General features: G+C 63.4%; 1 protein-coding gene across 2 annotated transcripts in view; it reads left to right on the forward strand.

Moving 5' to 3' along the window:
- The first annotated feature begins 222 nt into the window (after nt 1–222).
- Nucleotides 223–20692, forward strand: part of CEP170B (centrosomal protein 170B) — a 31654-nt gene continuing 11184 nt past the window's right edge. For both annotated transcript variants that reach the window (XM_035261701.3, XM_035261702.3), the window contains exons 1-10: nt 223–436; nt 3335–3456; nt 11997–12086; nt 13457–13535; nt 14001–14059; nt 15750–15888; nt 17796–17900; nt 18103–18573; nt 18887–19605; nt 19929–20102. In XM_035261701.3, coding sequence (XP_035117592.3) covers nt 3352–3456; nt 11997–12086; nt 13457–13535; nt 14001–14059; nt 15750–15888; nt 17796–17900; nt 18103–18573; nt 18887–19605; nt 19929–20102 — 1941 coding nt within the window. In that variant the 5' untranslated portion in view covers nt 223–436; nt 3335–3351. The remainder of the gene's footprint in view (nt 437–3334; nt 3457–11996; nt 12087–13456; nt 13536–14000; nt 14060–15749; nt 15889–17795; nt 17901–18102; nt 18574–18886; nt 19606–19928; nt 20103–20692) is intronic.

Raw genomic sequence — 20692 nt, forward strand, 5'->3', positions numbered from 1 at the left:
GAGGTGCCCCCAGTGGGCCAGGGCAGGAGGAGGGTGGGCGAGCCCGGAGCGGGGCCGGGGGGCGGGATCGCGCGCGTGCTGCGGGGCGCGCTCACCTGGCGGCCGCGGCCCCGCCCTAACCTGGTTTCCGGCGGGGCGGGGCGGGGGCGGGGAGGGGCGTTCCGGGGGCGGGACTGGGCGTGCCCGGGGCGGGGCGTTCCGGGGCGGGGCGGGGCTTCCCGCAGACGTCAGGGACCCGCGCGCGAGGCCGCAGGCGGCCGCTCTGCCGTGGGCTCGGCCCGGGCTGCCGCGAGCGTGCGGGCCGCGCCGGGCATGTCCTAGGCGGCGGCCCCGCCCAGCGCTCGGCCGGGCGGGCGGGAGGGCCGGGACCGAGCCGGGCGGAGCCGGAGACCAGGCCGGGGACTGAGGCGAGCCGGGAGCCGAGCCCGAATCGCAGGTAGGACGCGCCGGCCCAGCGCTGGCCGCGGCCCGGGCCTCCCACCTCCCGCACCTGCGCGCTTGTGGGGCCGCACGGGGCGCGGGGTCCCGGCCGAGGCCGGACAAAGGCGCAGGGAGAGGGGGTGCGCCCGGCGCACCTGGCCAGGCCGGTCCCCGCCGCCGCGGAGGCGGCCCAGGTCTGCGCCAGGCCGGGAGGAGCCGCCCCACGCGCGTCTACGCGGCCCGGCCGGGTACGTTCCTGTGCGGCCTGCGGAGGGGGCGGCGGGCCTGGGCGCCCCGGTCCCCGCCCCGGCACCGGCTCGGCCATGGCCGCCCCCGGAGAGCGCTGATTCAGAAGGCGTCGCTCCCTCCCCCGCCAGGCCCGGCGCTCCCGCCCGGCCGCCTCCCTCCTGGCCTGGCCTCTCCTCCCGCGGTCCCTCCCTCCGTCTTCCTCCTCCTCCCCTCTCTCCTCATTTCCCTTCGCCGCCGTCTCCCTGCTGTCCCGGCCTCTCCCGGCCTGTGCGCTCCTTCCACCGCCGGCCTGCCTCGCCCGGCTCGCTGCCCTTCCCCGCCCCTGGGCCCCTGCCACCTTTCCCCGCCTCACCTCCGACTGTGGCCCTTATGGCTGGGGCGGCAAGTTTGGGGCGTTTATTTTTCTTCCTCTTAGCAACGATGGCCAGCCCAGCCCCGAGGCAGCCGAAGGCCGATTTGGAGCGTCGCTGGCTCCCAGGCCTTTTCAGGGTGGGCAGCCAGGGCAGCGGCTGGCCTGGCTCTGGCACGGCCACATCACCAGGCTCTAGGGCTCGGGTTCCCTTTGCCTTAAGCAGGGGCTGTGGCCTCCTCAGGGTGGGCCTCGGCAGGTGATGGCAGAGTGTGAGGGCTAGGAGGGCTGGCTGGGGGCCGGCGGTGCAATGGTGGGGTGGGCCCTGCCGGATAGAGCACCCTCTGGTCTCCCCCAGCAGCCCTGGGGAGGGCGGGGCTGTAGAGGCCTCCTGGGGGCTCCACTGTCTGGGGCGGCAGGAGCATCAGAGCCCCACCCCTTGCCTAGGGCCTGCCTGGCTGGCTGCTGCCTGGGTTCCTGGTTTAGGAAGGGCAGGGCCCCCAGGGTGAGAAGGTCCTGGCTGCCTGGAGCTGTCTTCTCCTGGTGAGGATTTTTCTACATCTTCCCAGCTGCCTGCCCAAAGTGGGGGTTCACCATGGGCTGCGCGGTCCCTTGGGCGTTCACACTGGCTGGAGCTGGGTGTTGGTTTTCCCTGCTGTTCACTGAAGGGAGCTGAGATCTGGTGAAGAGCCTCAAAGCTGAAGATGTTGGGTGTGGGCACTGGGCAAAGCAGGGACAGGGCCCACCTCCAGGGCAGGGCCAAGGCTGCCTGAGATGATGAGAGTGACTCACTCTTCTGCCTGGCACCCTCACGCGGTTGTGGCCTTGCCCCTGCCCTCAGGACACACTCAGCCCGGCAGCCTCCCCTTCTCCTCTGCTCCCCTGGGCCCAGCCACTGTCATCTCTTTACTGATGAGCCCACTCAGGGGCTCTGGGGCTGGCCTCACAGGTGTGTGACCTGGACACCCCCATGAGCCCTTGCTCGGACCCCGCACTTGGAGTCTTGCTCAGCTCCCCTCCTCATGGTTTTTGAACAAGGGCACATTTTCTTTCTGTGCTGGGCCCTGCAGTGAGGGAGCTGGCGCTGGGCTCTTTAGGGGCTCCATCTGCCTCTAGGACCAGCCACAGGACTCCCAGGGGAATGCGAGGCCCTCCATCCCTCCGCCCTGGTGGCACCAGCTGTTCGCTCTTCCTGGGACACAGTCCCTTCGTGCGCTCACTTCCGCCCGGATGCTGCCTCCCAGTGAGCCCCCTCCCCGCCAGCCCCCTCCCCGCCCTGCCTCTGTGTTCCCTGTGCCCCTCTTTGTACCTTCTCATGAGCCATTTCTGTTCTCTGTCCCTGCCCTTGCTGAAGGGAGCGCCAGGATTCTGGGACTCTGTGTTTTGGTCACAGCTGGCTCAGCTCAGGCCACCTAGCTCATAGCAGCACCCAGGATGTGCTTCGTGGGCTGTCGGTGCCGTTCAGCGGGGTGGGGTGCCCAGGACATGTGTGCTTGCGTGCCCCAGTGTGCAGGGTGCATGTTGGCGGTGTATAGGCCCCTGGCTGTCCAGGGTTGGGTCTCAGGGTGACATTACTCAGGCTGTCCCCCTCTTAACCCCAGACTGCTACAGGGCTCCCTGCTACTAGCCCCTGACACACCAGCCCCTCAGACCACCAAAGCTTACCTCCTTCTCAGGCACTGAAGGGGTTGCCTGATGCTGCCCTCACACCGTGGCCACCAAGGGACGTTTGGCCTCCTCTCAGTGGTGGACATATTGATGACTCAGGGCCCCTGTCTCCAGTTCTGTCCCTGCTGCCTGTCACCCCAGGCCCTGTCTGGGGCTCAGTCTCAGACTGTCCTGCTGTGGGGAGTGGGTCCTCTGGTTCAGTGTGTGTGCTGGGGTCAGTCTGGTACTGTGGACCTGGCATCATGGGGACCCTGATGGACCACGCTGGGTCCTGCCCATGAGCTGTTCCTGGTGGGTCACATGGAGGTAGGGTCACATACAGGCAGTGCAGCCAGTGTCCCCATGAACTTCAACCCCTGACACCTGGAAGACAGAAGAGATTGGGTGTGCTGGGGCCTGGAGGATAAGGGAGGACCAGGGAGTCTTAGCCGGGGATGGACGTGATGGGGAAGGCCAGTCACAAGGGCAAAGGCCTGGCATTGGGACTCAGGATCATCCCCGGGAAGGGGGGCTGGCCTGGCGAGGCTGGAGCCCAGCTTCTCCAGAGGGGCAGGATGTGGGCTGGGCCTTGAATGTGTCCAGGGCGTCCCACTCTAACAAGCCCCTCTTCCCCAGGGCGTCCCACTCTAACAAGCCCCTCTTCCCCAGGGCCAGCCAGCACCAAGATGAGCGCCACGTCCTGGTTCCTGGTGAGCAGCAGCGGCGCCCGCCACCGTCTCCCTCGAGAGCTCATCTTCGTGGGGCGTGAGGAGTGTGAGCTCATGCTGCAGGTTCGCAGGGGGCACTTGGGGCCAGGAGGGTAGGGGCTGGACAGTCCCGTCCCTCTAGGGGCCAGGAAGGTGCCCACTCTCCTTGCTGCAGGCCACCCTGGCCAGGAGGCCACCATGCAGCCTGGGCCGGGTCTCTTGACCTGGGCCCTGGCTGTACCGTGGGTTCTGTGGGTGTGAGCAGGGGCGGGGGTGTGCTCACAGGCTCGGGTCCCTGCCCTGTTCATATCCCTGTCTCTGACAGGAGGGTGCTCAGGCTTTTGTCAGGTTCTCAAAGTCACTGGGGTCCCTAGAAGCGTGAGTTGGCACCCTTGTGCAGAGAGGGAGCTGAGGCCTCGGCTTTTCGAGGTGCTGGAAGCCAGTATGTCTATACCCTGTTGTCTGGGAGCCCCACCTGCGCTGTGAGTGCCGCCTGAGCGGGGGTCCCAATATCTTGGTCCCAGCTGCACCCGGATGAAGGCTGGTGTGTTTTGATGGTCCCCAGGCATGAAGGGGCTCTTCTCAGGGCATGAGAGCCTGCCGGGCACCTGTACTGGCAATTGGAAGTTTCTCTGGCCCGGGTTTGAGGTCTGAGTTTGGCTTCGTGGGGGTTTTCGATCTGGCTGTTTGAGAACAAAGAGCAGGGTGATGAGCTGACCTCATAGGTCCATGCTGGCCGGCCTGAGGTCCTTCCTGTACCCTGCGTCCCTGTGAACAAGTTGGGCTCCCTGTCCTGGCTTACCCCAAGCATGGCACGTGGGCCCCTGACCCAGGTGGATGGCACTGTCCAGTCTAGCCGAGGGCCTGCAGGTGCAGGGAGCCGCTTTGCCCACCGGGGTCCCATTACCTCGCTCGGGCCTTGCTTCCTGATGCCGCGTGCTGCTGCCACAGGCACCCAGACTGTGCCAGGCTCTGATGAGGTGGGCAGGCCTCGGGCTGTGGCGAGGGGTCCTGGCCACGTGCACATTCCCTGGGGCAGGCAGTGTTTGTCTGCCTCTGCCTAGGGCAGCCCCACCCAGTATTGCTGCATGTGCCCTGCTTCGGTAGGAATGTTTGTATCCGCTGCAATTCGGAGGTCAAAGCTTCATTCCCAGCATAGTAGCTTCAAGAGATGGGGCCTTTGGGAGGTGACCAGGGCGTGAGGCTTTGCCCTTGGGAATGGGATCAGGGCCCTTAAAAAAAGGCTGGAGGAAGCGGACTCACCCCTTCTGCTCCTTGAAGCAGAGAGAGGGCCCTCTCCAGACACCAGATTGGCTGGTGCCTTGAGCTTGGGCTTCCAGCCTTCAGAACTGTGAGCAGTTCCTTCCTGTCCTTTCCATATCACTCAGCCACGCGACGGGCTGAGTCCTGACATCCCTCAGAACTGTGAGCAGTCCCTTCCTGTCCTTTCCACATCACTCAGCCACGCTCGGAACTGTGAGCAGTCCCTTCCTGTCCTTTCCACATCACTCAGCCACGCGACGGGCTGAGTCCTGACATCCCTCAGAACTGTGAGCAGTACCTTCCTGTCCTTTCCACATCACTCAGCCGCGCGACGGGCTGAGTCCTGACATCCCAGGTGACGTCCTCTGACTCCCTTGAGCCTGGATCCCGCAGGTCTCCCACCTTGCCGTTGGTTGTTCCGGCTCTGAAGCTCTTTAATCTGGAGCATTCTCTCCCCTTTTTCTCTTTTCTTCACGCTTTTGGTAGCTGGAGAGAGTCGGTGTCTGGGGCAGCAGTCAGCAAATGTTTTCTACCAAGGGCCTGGTAAAGATTTTAGGTTTTGCGGGCCACGAAGTGTCCACTGCAGCCCAGCCCTGTGGCCGTGGTGAGGGGCGGCCAGGGAGCGTGCGTGAGCAGCTGAGGCCGGCGCGGCAGTACCTGCTCTTCATTGACAGAAGTTGAAGTATCAATTTCTCGTCATTTTCATGTGTCAGGCAATAGTCCTTTGATGATTTTCAATCATCTAAAAGTGTGAAGGTCGTTCTTAGTTCTCAGGCCATCCAAAGACAGGCAGGAGGCCGCAGGCTGTGCCCACCGCCTCATAGGGCCCACTGCCGGATGTGGCTGGTGGCTCCCATGGTCCATGTGCAGGGGTGGCATCAGTGACGGCCACGCTGCTCTACCTAGGGTGGCCAGGAGGGCTTCTCACAGGAGGCAGCACTTTGGGGCCCCTGGAAGAAGCCAGAACCAGCCCTCAGGCAGGGGACTGGTGTGGGTGGTCTTCCTGCCCTCCCCTGTACCAGGCCTGCTCTGCCTGCTTCTCCCTGGGGTGAGAAAAGGTGCCGGGAGCAGGGTGCTCAGGGTGAGTTTGGGGTCCCGGTTCTGAGTCTGCACCTGTCAGTAGTGCCCTGAGCAGGTCGGGAGCATTGGGGGCTTCCCAGCTTTATTTGGTGGCCGCTGCTGTCCTGGGCAGGCCTGCATTTCTAACCCTCACTGTCATGGGTGGTGTGGCCATTGTAAGATGCATCTGTGGGGAAACTGAGGCTCAGGTATGGCGAGTGTGGGAAGGCTGGCCGCCTCCCGGTGCTTCTGCAGCAGCCTCCTGCCTGCCCACCCCTGCCCCCTGCGGCCTCTGTCACCCTCACTCACTCCCTGTGCAGCTGCCCTAGAAGCTTCTCACTCCCACCCCATAGCCTCACGTCTGGCCCCTGGGCCCCTGTGTTGCCCCCACCTCAGGATGTTTGCACCAACCATCCATCCCTGCAGCAACTCCCTTGGCAGCTGTGTCAGAACCCCCAGCCTCTCGGCTCATGCCTGGGGGCCTCAGTGGCCTTTTCCAAACACTGCTGCTCCCCCAAGGCCCTGTCCACCTCTGCTCAGATCATCCACATACTGCCTGGAGCCTGCCCTGTCCTCAGCTTCCAACCTCCTCCTGGACAGCTGCTGCGCTGCGGCCTCTCGGAGGCATCCCAAGCTCGGACGGAACCAAACCTGCCACGCTCCGTCCCTTCCACCTGGGCCCCAGCCAGGGTCCCCTGCCCTCTGCCCAGTGCCAGCCCTTCCACACCCCACGCACAGACAGGAGCGCAGGCCTCCATTGCAGCCAGCCTTTCTCCCCACACCTGCCCTGGCTCTCCGGATCAGGCTCACACCCACCTTCCAGTCCCGGAACCTCCACACTCTGTCCACAGTCCTTGCTTTCAGTGCCACATCTTTCCACTGGGCAGGGTGCCAAGCAGGGACCCTGCCCTCCTTTGGCATCCACTACAGAGAGGGGCCGGCAGGGTGTCCGGGGTCCAGTCCTGTGTGAAGAAGGTGGTACTGGGGACTGAGCGGTTAGCAGACACCTGCTCCGTTGTTCTGAGGCCCTTGGGGCCAGGGGGATGGGGAGGCTGTGGGAAGACAGAGGACAGAGCTGGGCTGTGTGGTCAGGACTCGGACGGGAGACCAGCAGAGCCGGCAGCCCCGTGGCCGGGGCTTTCACTCAGCAAGAGGGGCAGTAGCTTGGACTGCAGCGGGCAGAGGGGTGAGGAGTTGTGCTTTGCGCAGAGCTGCCAGGCCTGTGCTGTCCCATGGGCCACACTCTCCAGGGCCCTGCCTTTGTTCCTTACAGTGTCCTTGTTCTCAGTGCAAACCTGGCACAGAGCTGGTGCCCAGCAAACAGGCGTTAAACGATGCAGGAACGTGGGCCCGGGCAGGACTTGCTGCTGTGGCTGTCACTCCCGTGGTGGCTGAGGCTGTGGTAGAGGGTGTGGAGGGGTGTGTGCATGTGTAAGTGTGCATGTGTGTGTCTGTAGGTGCACACATCTGTGCACATGCCTGTGTGTGTGCGTGTGTGTCACGTGGGTGTGTGTGCTGCGGGTCTGTGGGGAAGTATCCTCTGTGGGAGTGTGTGACAGCCGGGATTTGCACTCTTGCATCCTGACCCAGAGACCACAGCCCGAGCAGGCCCGGGCCTCTGTGCACAGCACGTTGGGCCAGTCTGCTGTGGGTGCCTAGGGCTGCCCATGGGGAACTCAGTGAGTGGCAGGAGTTTGTGCCCAGAGCCCTGGCTGCTGCCCCTGCCACTCGGCACAGCTGGGTGTCAGATGTGAACTTTGGAAACATCTTTATTCCATTTCAAAGTGAGTACAAATTACTAGACACATGCCCCAAAATCCGTGGGTCTGGAGCGTCTTCCGGCCATGTCACACATCTGTGTTTGCCTGGCTGTTGTTCCACAGGCCCTGGTCTTGAGTCCTGGGTTGGGGGCCACCCCTCGTGGGTGGCTGGAGGCTTGGCCAAGTAAGGGGCTGCTTCTGGCTTAGAGTGCTGGAGCCCGAGAGGGGAGTTTCTGGAAGGGGCTCCCCATGCATCTCCAGTGCTTCCAGCAGTCTGGGGAGGGGCTCGGCAGGTCTGGTGAGAAAGCCCTGGTTGGGGGTAAAGGGTCTGCCTGGGGTTGGGCAGGGCGGCTGGGCTCTGGGTGTTAAGGAGGTCCTCTGGGGGGACCCTCTGCTGAGGCCAGGGAGCCTGAAGCTGGCGGGGGCTGGGTGGGGTGAGGAAGGTGGGTGCGGGGAGGGGAGGGGGCCCTAGACTAAAGGTGAGACCCAGGCCTGGGCAGGGACGTGGTGTGCCCAGAGCTGGCGGAGTCATCTGGCTGAAGCTTGACCGTGGCCTGGGAGGGGTAAGAAGGTTTGTTTAGGAGAGGCCTCAGGGCCTGTGGGAAACGAGGCTGTGGAGATGGAGGCTGACCGAGGGCTGCCGAGAGGAAGGAAGACACTCCAAACCCATGGATTTTGCAGGCCTTGCTGGAGCCTGTGGTGGGAGGGGCTTGGTGGGTGAGCCCTCCAGGGAAGGCCTGGGGTGGGTGGGGCTCCAAGGGCCTGGAAGGTGCACAGAGGTGTGTCCAGGAGGAGGTCCCGAGGCCCAGGGTGTCTGAGACTAGGAGCAGCAGGGAGGTATCCAGGCTAGAAACCCTTGCAGGGGGTCCTCACCCCTCAGCAGAGAGATGGCATCCAAACCACCTGCCCCCAGCCACCTCGGCCTCTTTCCAGGGGATGGGCAGTAGCTCCCTCCTTTATGCCCCTTGCGGACCCCGTCCCCTGGGGAGGTCTCATGCTGGCGGGGAGGGGCCTAGCCCCCAGCCCGGGCCTGGCACACCCTTTCTGTGAGACAGCAGCAGGTCCCTCCGGCCCAGTGAAACCCACCTGTCTGGCGGGCTGAGGTGGGGCTGCTGGCCTGTGCACAGAACAGGGTGCAGGAAGAGGTGAGCCCCAACCCCCAAGGGAGCACCACGCCTCCAGCTTCCAGGCTGCACCCTCAGGGCAGGGAGCTCCACACCTCCCAGCTTCCAGGCTGCAGACTCAGGCAGGACTCCCTTAGGGGTGTCTCCAGCAGCCATCCTAGAGAGCTGGGGAGGAGTTCTCAGGACAGGCTTCTTGGAGGAGGTGATAGGTGAGTGCTGGGGGTGGCCTGTGTCTGGGGCCTTCAGTGCTTGGTGGGAAGTCTAATGGAGGAGGTGATATCTGGCCTCACCCTCCCCTGGCCAGGATCCTCCCCCAACCCCTCCGGCAGAGACTGCTGCTGGGGTGGCCAGGAGCCATGAGGCTGTCTGCTTTTGTTTTGAGACGGAGTCTTGCTCTGTTGCCCAGACTAGAGTACAGTGGTGCGATCTGGGCTCACTGCAACCTCTCCCTCCCAGGTTCAAGCAGGTCTCCTGCCTCAGCCTCCCGAGTAGGCACCTACCACTGTGCCCAGCTAATTTGTCTGTCAAGGTCAGACCCATTCTACCAGAGACCTGTGGCTTTGGCTAGCAAGTGAGCTGGCACCAGGAGTCCCACCAGGATCCACCTTCCCAGGGAGGCATGTGGTGCAGGTGGAGCAGCTCCCCTGGTTCCTGGGAAAGCGTGGGCTGCGTCCAGGCAGGAAGCTCAGGGATAGCTGCACCCAGGACCCTGCTTTCCCCTTTAAACCGCCCTGGCACTCCTGCCCACTTCCTGGGGGGACTTAGGGTCCTGACAGGATGATGTGTGGATCCTGCCCAACCCCTCACCCTCCACTGCAGTCCCCACCCCCGTCCTCCACCTCAGTCCCCACCCCCACCCCATCCTCCACCAGTCCCCACCCCCACCCTCCACCGCAGTCCCCACCCCCACCCTCCACCTCAGTCCCCACCCCCACCCTCCACTGCAGTCCCCACCCCCACCCTCCCCCTCAGTCCCCATCCCCATCCCCATCCTCCACTGCAGTCCCCACCCCCACCCTCCCCCTCAGTCCCCATCCCCATCCCCATCCTCCACTGCAGTCCCCACCCCCACCCCCCCAGTCCCCACCCCCACCCTCCACCTCAGTCCCCACCCCCACCCTCCACCGCAGTCCCCACCCCCACCCTCCACCTCAGTCCCCACCCCCACCCTCCACTGCAGTACCACCACTGTGGCTTGAGCCAGGCACCCTGGGCTTCTGAGTGCCCACTCCTGGGTGGCAGTGGCACTGGTGTGAGGCTGGCTCTCAGTGCCCACTGCCACGTTGCGTGCCAGATATAGGTTCCAGCTCTACAGAGTTCTGTGAGCTGCTCCCTGCTGGTGCGGAGATGAGAAATTGTAGAAATAAAAGACACAAGACACAGAGATGGAGAAACAGAGTTTGGGCCCAGGGGCCCGGGAGACCTGCAGTGACCCCCAGTGCCCGGATGCTCTCACTTTTATTGAGTTGCAAATCTGGGGGCGGGGTAGATAGGGCATGGCAGTGATAGGGTTAAGTACATCACCTGTCATTCAGGCAGGGGCTCAGGGATTTCTGGCACTTGAGGTAAGGTAAGGAGCATAATGCATCAGCCCCTTTTCCATACTTATCAAGAAAGAACTAAAATATGAAGATTTATGTTACTGTTACTGATGATCTTTTCTAAGAAAAAAGGAACCGGGTGCAGAAGCAGAACAAGAGAGTGGACATGGAACGTGACCACTGAAGCACAGCATCACATCGAGACAGTTAAGGCCCCGATGTCTGTGGGCCTCCCTGACAGCCATCAGGCCCACCACAAGAGCTTGGAGAAGCGGAGTTTTCTCCTAACTCCTCGGGAAGGAGCCGTCTCAGCTATTTTGGACGTCTTCCCTGGCTGGCTAAACAGCGGGCGCTTTCCCAGTGCTGGCGCAGCCACACAGCCTAGGCGCCCTCCAGCAGCCCTTATGCGGGTGGGCGTGACAGAGGGCTTAGAGCATCTTGCCTTAGGGTCATTCATTTCACAGTGTCACCCCAGCTTCACACTTCCCACCTGAGAGGCGTTAGTAAAAGAGTTACGATCAGCTGTGAATAACTAGGATCACATATGAATAACTGGTAACTACTAGTTTTGTTTCTAGTTTCTTCTTCGTCATTTATATGGAAATAGGCTGAGGCCTTTTGTTCCTGCCTCTGCACTTATGCCACAGGCTCCCCTCACAGCCACCATGAGCCCCACCCAGCTGCAGCTTCCCTGCCTTGGCACCTCTGCGGAGGTCTCAGCCAAGCTGTGCCGTTGAGCCCATGTCCCTCACCACCCCTGCTGTGCGTACTCCCTTCTGAGTAAGGAAGGAGGCCCTGCCCTGAGTGCTTCTCGCCCTTGTCAGGGTTGCTGGAGGAGGCCCCACACCAGCATTGCAGGATGGTGCCCAGTTGCGGGGCAGTGATGCCCAGCTGCTGGGGTGGCCTGCACACAGCAGGCTGAGAGTGACCAGCCTAAGGGGCCCGGGCTCTCACCTGGGAGACTGAAAAGCCATGCTGGCACCCAGGTGGGACGTCCAGGTCCTAGTCATGTGGATTGTGGGCCGTCCTGTCCCAGGGCTGGGGACTTCCTTCAAGCCCATTGCTGCCTGTGGAAGCTGGCCTGGTGTCTTGTGGGTACACTGCCTTGATGGTCCCTAGGTGGTGGTGAGGGGCATACACTGTCTGGGGCAGGACTCAGTGGCTTCCCTGGGTCAGCTGATTCTGCTGGCCTTTCTCGGGGCTGGACCCCAGGGCCTGTGGCTCTCAGGTTTGAGGCAAGAAAGGTGGAGCGGCGGGCCGGGTGGGCAGTGGCCATGCTCACAGCACTTGAGCAAGTGGAAAGTGTCCCCCTATGCCCCAGTGGGTCAGCGAGGGGGGCTTCGCTGTGGCCTACAATTGGACAACTGGGGTTGACCTTGTGAGGGCACTGGGGCACCTGTCCTCAGGGCGTGGTCCTGGGTGGACTGGTGGCCTGGAAAGGGTTCACAGCACTCGGGGTGGACCCACCAAGGGTGTGGATGCTGACTGAGAGTTGTGCATGTCCCTGTGTGGCTGGGCCAGGAGTGGGGGAGGGCTCCCTGAGACAGCCCCCTCACTGCCAGCCTGACTGCCACCACCTGACCTTGGGAGGGAACAGTGTGTGCCAGATGACCAGAGGGCTCCCACCACTCCCACGGTCCAGCCAGGAGCAGCACTGGGGAGGGCGGTCATGGGGTGGCAGCAGAGGGTGGGGGATGTGGCCCTGGCATCTTGCCAAGTCCTGGTCTGGAGGCAGGGTGAGTATACACTCTGGTGGGAGGCCTGGTGGCTACTGCTGGTGTTGTGCTAAGGGCAGGGGATGGGGCAGGGGTGCCTCTGCCTCCTGGGTGTCATCTCCTCCCATGGAGCACCTGAGGGCCAGCTGTGTGTCTCCCCAGTCCCGCAGTGTGGACAAGCAACATGCCGTCATCAACTATGACCAGGACAGGGACGAGCACTGGGTGAAGGACCTGGGCAGCCTCAATGGGGTGAGTGCCAGAGGCCCTGGCCTGGCCTTTTAGCAGCCATATCCTTCAGCCTTGGCCCCTCCTTCTCAGCCCTGGCCCCTCCCTCTCAACCCTGGGCCCTCCCTCTCAGCCCTGGGCTCTCCCCCAGCCCTGGGCTCTCCCTCTCAGCCCTGGGCTCTCCCCCAGCCCTCGCCCTTTCCTCTCAGCCCTGGTCCCTCCCTCTCAGCCCTGGGCCCTTCCCCAGATCTGGCCCCTCTCCGAGCTCTGGCCCCATCCCCAACTGCAGAAGCCCCAGGCCTCCTCAGAAGGCTTCCCCTGGCAGGGACTCAGGACCCCCAACAGTCAGACTGTGCTTACAGGGAGAAGGGACCCTTCAGATGGGGAGGGAAGCACTGGGCTAGGGAATGGGGACCCTGAGATGGAAGGATCTGTGCTTGGGTACCCAATCTGGCGGGCATGTGATCCTTTCTTCTGTGAATTGGGAGTGGCAGGGGCAGGAAGGTAACTAGAAGGGAACAGGGTGTAGAGTAGAAGCGGGCATGAAGGATGGAGGCCCCTCTGGGGGTGCGTGTCTGTCCCCAAGGTCCCTGTCTCTTACTGAGCTTGGTGGACTCCCACTTGCCCTAGGACACTCCATCTTCACTACACTCTGCAGTCCTGAGCTGGGGGGCCCTAGCGGCCTCTCAGCAGCCCCTCAGCAGCCCTTCAAGGGTGCTCAGGCTGCTGGGTTCTGTCCCGAGCTCCCTCCTCCTGCAGCATGCTTGTCTGATAAAGCAGCTGCCCCTGAATGGCTGCACAGCAAGTGGCCACTCCTCTGCCTGTGTGGGCTGCGTCACCCACATGGGCTTTGAGAGGGTCCCCAGGGCTGCTGGCCAGGTCAGTGCTCCTGGGCCCCCCATGGCTGGCTACCTCTCAGGCCTGTGATGCCCACACAGCTGCCTCCCAGCTACCTCTGAGATTGGCACATCGACACCCCTGCCTGCGGGCAGCCTGGAGGGGGGTGTCAGACCCGCTGAGGCCTGACCCCTGGCCAAGGGCCACCACAGGGCAGGCCTAAGCATATTGTGGGGTTGGAGTTGGGGCTGAGGCCAGCATGAGGCTGTGTGGGTAAGAGGAAGCACCTCTTAGAGGAGTCTGCTTCACAAAGACACTCAAAGGGCTCTCTTCCAGAGGGTTCCGGGTCCCTGCAGTGCTGGGTGGGCCCCGGTGCCTGAGCGCCCCTGGTCAGCAGCTGTCAACTCGGGGCTGGGCACCTGTGCTGCTGGTGCCTGGGACAGTGCTGCACAGGCCACCGCTATCCGTGGGCTCCAGAGAGTTGGTGCCCCCCATCGCCCCACCCGCAGCCGCCTACCTGCTCAGCTCCACCCTGCTGCCACCTGTTTTCCCTGCAGACGTTTGTGAATGACATGCGAATCCCGGACCAGAAGTACGTCACGCTGAAGCTCAATGATGTCATCCGCTTCGGATACGATATCCTGCCCCCAGCCTCCTCCTCCTGGGCTTCTCCGTCCCCAGGGCCACAGTCACCCTGTTACTCCAGCAGTAGAGCTGTCACTGCTGGGCCCGCGGGGTTACAGAGCATGGAGGATGACCCTAGGGCTGCGCTCCACCTGCTGATTGTTCACCCCAAGGGATGCTAGTCCCTGCAGCCTGACCCCAGTGGGTGCCCAGGCCATGGGCACCTGCTACTTACCCACCCGGCCTGAGGTCACATGGGGCCCGGTGAACTGGTGACCACTCCCTGAGACCCCGAGTCCCGGCCCGACCTTGGGACTGTTGAGCACATGTGGGCATGGCTGTGCCTCCCTGGGACGAAGCCCCCCCCACCCCCGCCTGCCTCAGTGGGCCCTTGAGCTGGTGCACCTGTTGCTGGGTGTGGACTTCAGCGCAGGCTCCTGGCTCTTCTGCTCTGTGTTCGCCTTAATGAGCATCCACATTCCAACATGTATGTGCTGGAGCGGGTGCAGCACCGAGTCCCGGAGGAGGCGCTCAAGGTCAGTGCTGGCCACGCCCGGGGTCATCCTCCCCATGAGGGCTCAGCCACCCCATCCTCCCCTCCATGCTCCCACTTCCATCTCCTCAGCAAACATTCTCCAGGCCTCGTGGGCACCATGAGTCAGGCCAGCCTCTCCTGCCCTGCCAGATGGTCCAGTCTGGCAGGTGGGAAGGTAGTCATTACCCCCAGCCTACTGCAGTGACAAGATGGCAGGGGCACTGGGGCGTGGGCACCACTGTTGTGGATGCAGCAGGATTGGGTCTCTGGGAGGGGCCTGGGAGGAGGCACACTGCATGGTCAGCCTGCCGGAGCTCCTAGACTTTCTGAGCCGCAGCGTTGGGCGCTGGCAGGTTCAGTTCTGGCTGACAGAACAAGCGACTTGTTGAGTGTGCTGGGTGGCCAGAGCCACGGAGGCCACGGGGCTCACCCTGCAGGAGGGTGCAGCGGGGCTGAGGCAGGGGCAGGAGCCTACCTGGGAGCAGGGGGCCCCATTCAGAAGGCCAGGAGGGTATAGAGCCCCTGAACCCCCCAGCATCTTTTTGGGGGTATCTCTCAGGTTAAGGAGTTTTGGGGTCTCATAAGAGGCTTTAGATTCTCTGACATTAGAGTTATTTGGAGTCTTTGAAGCTGAAGGGATTAAGGGTCTCTACTAGACAGTGTTTAGGGTCTCTGAGGCTGGGGAGGTCTGCTTTCTCTGTGAGTGAGATGGTTAGGGCTCCTTGGGCTCAGGGGATTTGAGGATCTACGTGGTAGAGGATTTGGCGTTCCTCTGAGTGAAGGGATTTGAGTTCTCTGAAGCTGAGGTGCTTTGGGGTCTCATGCTGAGGGGATTAAGTCCCTCCGGGTTAGCAGATTTGAAGTCCTTCAAGGTGGTGGGATTTGGGGTCACTTCAGGCTGAGAGGATTTGTTGCTTCTCAGGGTGAGGGGATCTGAGGTCTCCCAGGCTGAAACATGAAGGTCTGAGACTGAGGGTTTGTAAGGGTTTCACACTACACGGCTGGGGCCCCCCGAGTTCCTGTCAGTCTCTCCGCTCTCCTCCCACGCTGCCCACCCCGGCCAGGTGCCCTCTTGGAGCCCCTCGGGAGGTAAAAACTGCCCCCAGCATATTGATGAGGCTGCCATGGGGGTGGCCACAGGCAGGAAGGAGGGGTGTTGACGACTGATGACGGCATCCTTCAGGGACGGCTGTCCTTGAGTGTCCTTTCCCCTGTGTGCTGGGACACACATGGCCGGGGCCCCTGTGCGGGCGTGAGGGTCCCGGGTGGGAGGGGCGTCTCCTTTCCCTCGATTGTTTATGTGTGAGTCGTGGAGCACAGATTCAGGGTCCTGATCAGAGCTCCCCAGTAGCCCTGTGTTGCCAGGTGCTTAGCCTATTCCTCGGATGGTCTCTGAGCAGCACAAGCCTGCCAGAGGCAGGGCCCAAGGGAGCCACCCCAGGGCCCCCATTCTGAGGACCTCGGCCTGTTGTGCCCTGCCCCACCCAAGCAAGCCCCTGCTTCCTCTGGACGCTGCCCCACCTCAGGCTTGAGCTGAACCCCAAGCTGTGTGACCCAGGCAGGCTCAGGCTTCGTTTGCTCTTTTGGGGCCGGGAGGGGAGAGCTTGTGACATGCAAAGTCATACCTGGGACCTCTGGATGGATGGATGATAGCTGGGCCCCGTCCCTTGCCCCATCTGGCCTGCCCACAGCACGAGAAGTACACCAGCCAGCTGCAGGTCAGCGTCAAGGGCTCGGCGCCCAAGAGGAGCGAGGCACTGCCAGAGCACACACCGTACTGCGAAGCCTCGAACCCCAGGCCGGAGAAGGGGGACCGGAGACCAGGAACAGGTAGGCCCAGGCAGTGCGGATAGGATGAGCACACAGGGCCACTGCCAGGCCCTCTGCCCTGCACCTGCCTCCATGCACCCTCACCCGTGCCACACATGCCCGTGAACACCCACACCCTCACCCACTGCACTCACCTCCCTTTGCAGCCCTCACCCCTGTCCCCACCTGCCCATACTCTCACTGTTGTACACACACCTACCCATGCACACCCGCATGGCTCACCCCTGTGCACACCTACCTGTGCGTGCCTGTACCCCTTGGGCCACCAGCTGGGCACCCTGTGTCCCCAGTGGTGAGAGGCAGGTGTTGGGGTATGCAGCTATGCTCCCTAATATCAGGCACTTGGCCTCAGTTCTGCAGACGACAGAGCCAGCAGGGCTCAGGGGTTGGTGGTGTCCAGTGAGACCTGGTTTGTGCCTTTACAGTCGGTACAGCGGGTGGGTGGAAGTCTGGGAGGAAGGCAGCTGCTGCCCAGGTCTGGTGGGCACAGGGGAGGGTGTGGAGCTGAGAGTGAGAAAGCGCCTGGTCGAGTGTGGAGCGGTCGGTGGGGGGTGGCGGGGGGTGGTGTCCAAGCCTGAGGCCCCAGTGTATGACTTGAGTTCTGGTTAGACAGGGGTGTATCCAGGGATCAGGCTCCCTGCTCCCACCTTGATCCAGGAAGGATCACCCAGCTGCCCCCAGCTTTGGCCCCATGTCTGCCGTGTTCCCATCATCACCCACACATCCACGTTGTGCAGCCACGCAGCTGCCGGCGTCGGGTCGGGATACAGGTTCTCCCAGAATGGAAGCCGGCTGGGGACCAAAGCTTTCCAGAAAGCCATCTGAGCTCCCCAGAGCACCTGTCAGCGTTCAGGCTGTGAAGCACGTGCAGCTGGTGACAGCCAGTGCAGAGCTGTCCCAGAGGTCATGACGGGTGCAGCCAGCTGGGCAGCCTGGCTCCTTGGCTGTTTCAGAGCAGGGGCAGCACATTTTAGGGGCCGAGGAGGGGCTCAGGGCCAGCAGCAGATGGGGGACTGCCTGGTAACAGATGCCCCTGCCTCAGCAGCCCCTGGGTGTGATCCTGGGTCAAGAGTGAGTCCCCAGGTAGGGGTAAGGCATGTGTGACACGTCTCGGGGTCCCTGCATCTCCAGCACAGTGCGCACCTGGCTTCTGACAGGTGACTGGCCTCAGACCTTCTGGCTGTCCAGCAGTGTAAGCAGCTGGGGACTGTGACGCAGAGGCCCACTGGGCTCCAGCAAGGGTGGAGAGAGTGTGGGTGGGGGCCCAGGAAGGAGACTGTGGGCATGAGGGCCAGCGCCCTGACCTGAGGGCACTGAATGCTGCTTCTGCTCACCACTGCCCTCAGGAAGGGCGGGCTGCGGCCTCTCAGTGGGTCAGAAGTCAGATTCCATCTGAAATACACAGTTTCACTTCTAGTCAATAAGGCAAACAAGCTAAAATGCCGCAGGGACCATGGAGACTGCGGGTGCCGCCCACCCCAGGGCCACCCATTTGTGGCCTGAACCATTTACCAAGCGTTGGAGGTGGCTGGCCCCAGGTGTGGGCTCCTCTGGCCTCTTGCCCTCTGTTGGATAAGCACTGAGGTCAGAAGGCTGGGGCAGGGCTGCAGAGATTTGCTGCCCCAGTATGAGGCTGCTGGGCTCCCCCACCTGCCCCAGGGGATGAGCCTCTGAGCACGTCAGTCTGGGGGAGGAGGGGCCAGGCAGGGAGGGGCCACTGAGCAACCCCGGGACTCAAGATAGTCAACATTCTCCACAGAGGCAGGGCCCTGGGCTGCCACAGGGCCGAGCTGGGAGGTGATGCTGGGGCCTGCCCCAGAGTCCAGCCTCTCCTGGGGTGCCAGTTCTCTGCCTTTCCCCTTGGGAGCCCCAGCAACACTGAGTCTGAACTCTCACTCCCTCCACAGAGGCAGCTTCTTACCGCACACCCCTGTACGGGCAGCCCTCCTGGTGGGGTGAGGACGATGCTGGCACGCTGCCTGACACCCAGCGCCAGGGAGAGCCCTACCCAGGTTGGTCCTGGGGCTAGGCTGGTGAGACCCCAAGGGCTCCCAGAGGGTAGTGTGTGAAGGGGACGGCCTGGGCTTGAGGAGCCAACTCCAGGGGACATGGGGCCTCTCTCCCCTTTTTGGGTGGAGTGGATGGTCACGGCTGAGGAGGATGGTGGCAGCTGGCTGCCCCGAGGCCCAGTCTGAGGACATCTTCCCACTCCAGAACGTCCCAAGGGGCCGGTGCAGCAGGAGGGGGAGCTCGACGGCTTCCGCGCCCCTGTTGAGCCTCAGGGCTGTTCCTTCCGACGGGAGCCCAGCTACTTCGAGATCCCCACGAAGGAGACCCCGCAGCCATCTCGGTCCCCTGAGGTGCCGGCACACGAGATGCCCACGAAGGATTCGGAGGCGGGTGGGGGCGGGGCGGCGCCCGTGGTGCAGAGCCACGCCTCCTTCACCATTGAGTTCGATGACTGCAGCCCGGGCAAGGTGAAGATCAAGGACCACATCACCAAGTTCTCGCTGCGCCAGCGGCGCCCAGGCCGGGAGGCTGCACCTGCCGAGATGGTGTCTGCCGAGACCAAGGTGGCCGACTGGCTGGTGCAGAATGACCCGAGCCTGCTGCACCGGGCCGGCCCTGGGGACGACCGCCACAGCACCAAGAGCGACTTGCCTATCCACACCCGCACCCTGAAGGGTGAGTGCCCAGTGGACGGCCGTGCCAGTCCCAGGATAGGCAGGGGACTGGGTGTTGGCTGGGTCTGCATGCCTGCCATGCTGAGGGGCTGCTCAGCTGAGGTGAATTCTGTCTTTCAGTTAAGTACTTAGGAGCCACCGCCTGATCAGGGTCCGGCCCTCGAGCGCCTTCCTGTTGCACGTCTCCATCCCATGTTGGGGGCCCTGGGGGCTGGGCTGCTCTGCCAACTTCCAGGCATGGGGCATGAGGCTGCCTGAGACCCTCTGCTGTTTCCTTTCTGTCAGCCCGACATAGGGGCTCCCTGTCTCCCCAGGCCACAAGCATGAGGACGGCACACAGAGCGACTCAGAGGACCCCCTGGCCAAGGCGGCCTCAGCAGCCGGGGTGCCCTTGGAGGCCGGTGGGGAGCAGGTGCGGTTGCAGAGGCAGATCAAGCGGGACCCCCAGGAACTCCTGCATAACCAGCAGGCGTTTGTCATCGAGTTCTTCGACGAGGACACGCCCCGAAAGAAGCGCTCACAGTCCTTCACGCACACCCTGTCCGGGGACCCCAAGGCCGACAAGCGCCGTGGCCCCACAACGGCCGACAGGGACCGCCCCGGTGTCCCAGCCCCAGTCCAGGCGGGGGGCCGAAGCTCGGGGCCACAGAGGGCTGGCTCGCTCAAGCGGGAGAAGACAGAAGAGCGGCTGGGCAGCCCCTCATCCGCCTCCCGGACCCCTGCCCGCCCCGTTGGCAGCGTGGGACGCCGCTCTCGCCTAGCCCAGGACTTCATGGCGCAGTGTCTGCGGGAGAGCTCCCCGGCTGCCCGGCCCAGCCCTGAGAAGCTTCCTCCTATGCTGCCCACTCCCCTGACACCCCATGGGGCCAGCCCCGTTGGCCCCCCGACCCCACCGCCTGCCCCCGCTGACCCCCAGCTGACCAAGGCACGGAAACAGGAGGAGGATGACAGCCTCAGTGACGCAGGGACGTACACCATTGAGACCGAGGCGCAGGATACGGAGGTGGAGGAGGCTCGGAAGATGATCGACCAGGTACGGCCAGCGAGAGCCCTCGTGGGGAAGAAGGAGTGGGGAGGTGATGCTGGCGCGGACGTTGTCCTGCTCCGGCCCAGCCAGGCAGGAGGGAGCCTGGTGTGCTGCCCACAGCCCCGCCCCTCGCCTTCACAGGGCACCACCGGATGGGTCTGTATCCCATCCAGCATGCCCCACTGACATCCAAGCTGCACATCCTGGCCACCAGCCACTCTGCCCAACCACGTCCCTGTTCTCCCGGTGGCCTGGGGGTGGCCGGTCAGTGGAGGGTGGGAGGTGGGCTTTTCTGACCCTCCATGCCTGGGACCATTTCCTCTTGGCAGGTCTTTGGGGTGTTGGAGTCCCCTGAACTCTCCAGGGCATCTTCGGCCACCTTTCGCCCAGTCATCAGAGGGGACAGAGATGAGTCTGGTGACGGGGGCATGGCCCAGCGGGTGGCCCTGCTGCAGGAGTTTGCCTCCCGGCCACTGGGTACGGCCCCTCAGCCAGAGCACCAGGTACAAGCCCAGACAGCCAGCCCGAGGAGGGGCTGGGCAGGAAGAGGGCAGCGTCCAGGCTGGGCCTGTGGTCAGGGGGCCCCTCAAGGGACGAGACTGGACGTTCCTCTGAGGGACACATTCACCTGGAGCGTGGGCAAGGGCTTCCATGAGAAGGGATCGGGGCCAGGTGTCAGGCCCAGTGTCGATTTGAGGTCCTGGGCAGACGGGGGTCCAAGGTCGGGACAGGGCCACGGCTGCCCTGCCATCCTGGAACTGAGCTCCATGAGGCTGCCTGGGCTGGGCAGGCAGGGTCACGGCACAGCAAGTCCAGGTGAGGTGATTGGACCCCTGGCTGCCTTTGCCGGGGCATGCTCACTCGTGCTGTGCGTGCCTGGGGCTGCTGTTGGGGGCTGCCTGGATGCCCCTCCTGTTCCCTGGATGCCTCTCCTGGACGCCTCTCCTGTTCCCTGGACATCGCTCCTGTTCCCTGGAGCCCCTCCTGTTCCCCGGATGCCCCTCCTGTTCCCCGGGCGCCCCTCCTGTTCCCTGGACATCCTTTCTGTTCCCTAGCGCCCCTCCTGTTCCCTGGACATCCCTCGTGTTCCCCG

Source organism: Callithrix jacchus, chromosome 8 (genome assembly GCF_049354715.1).
Source record: "Callithrix jacchus isolate 240 chromosome 8, calJac240_pri, whole genome shotgun sequence".
Taxonomy (NCBI): domain Eukaryota; kingdom Metazoa; phylum Chordata; class Mammalia; order Primates; family Cebidae; genus Callithrix; species Callithrix jacchus.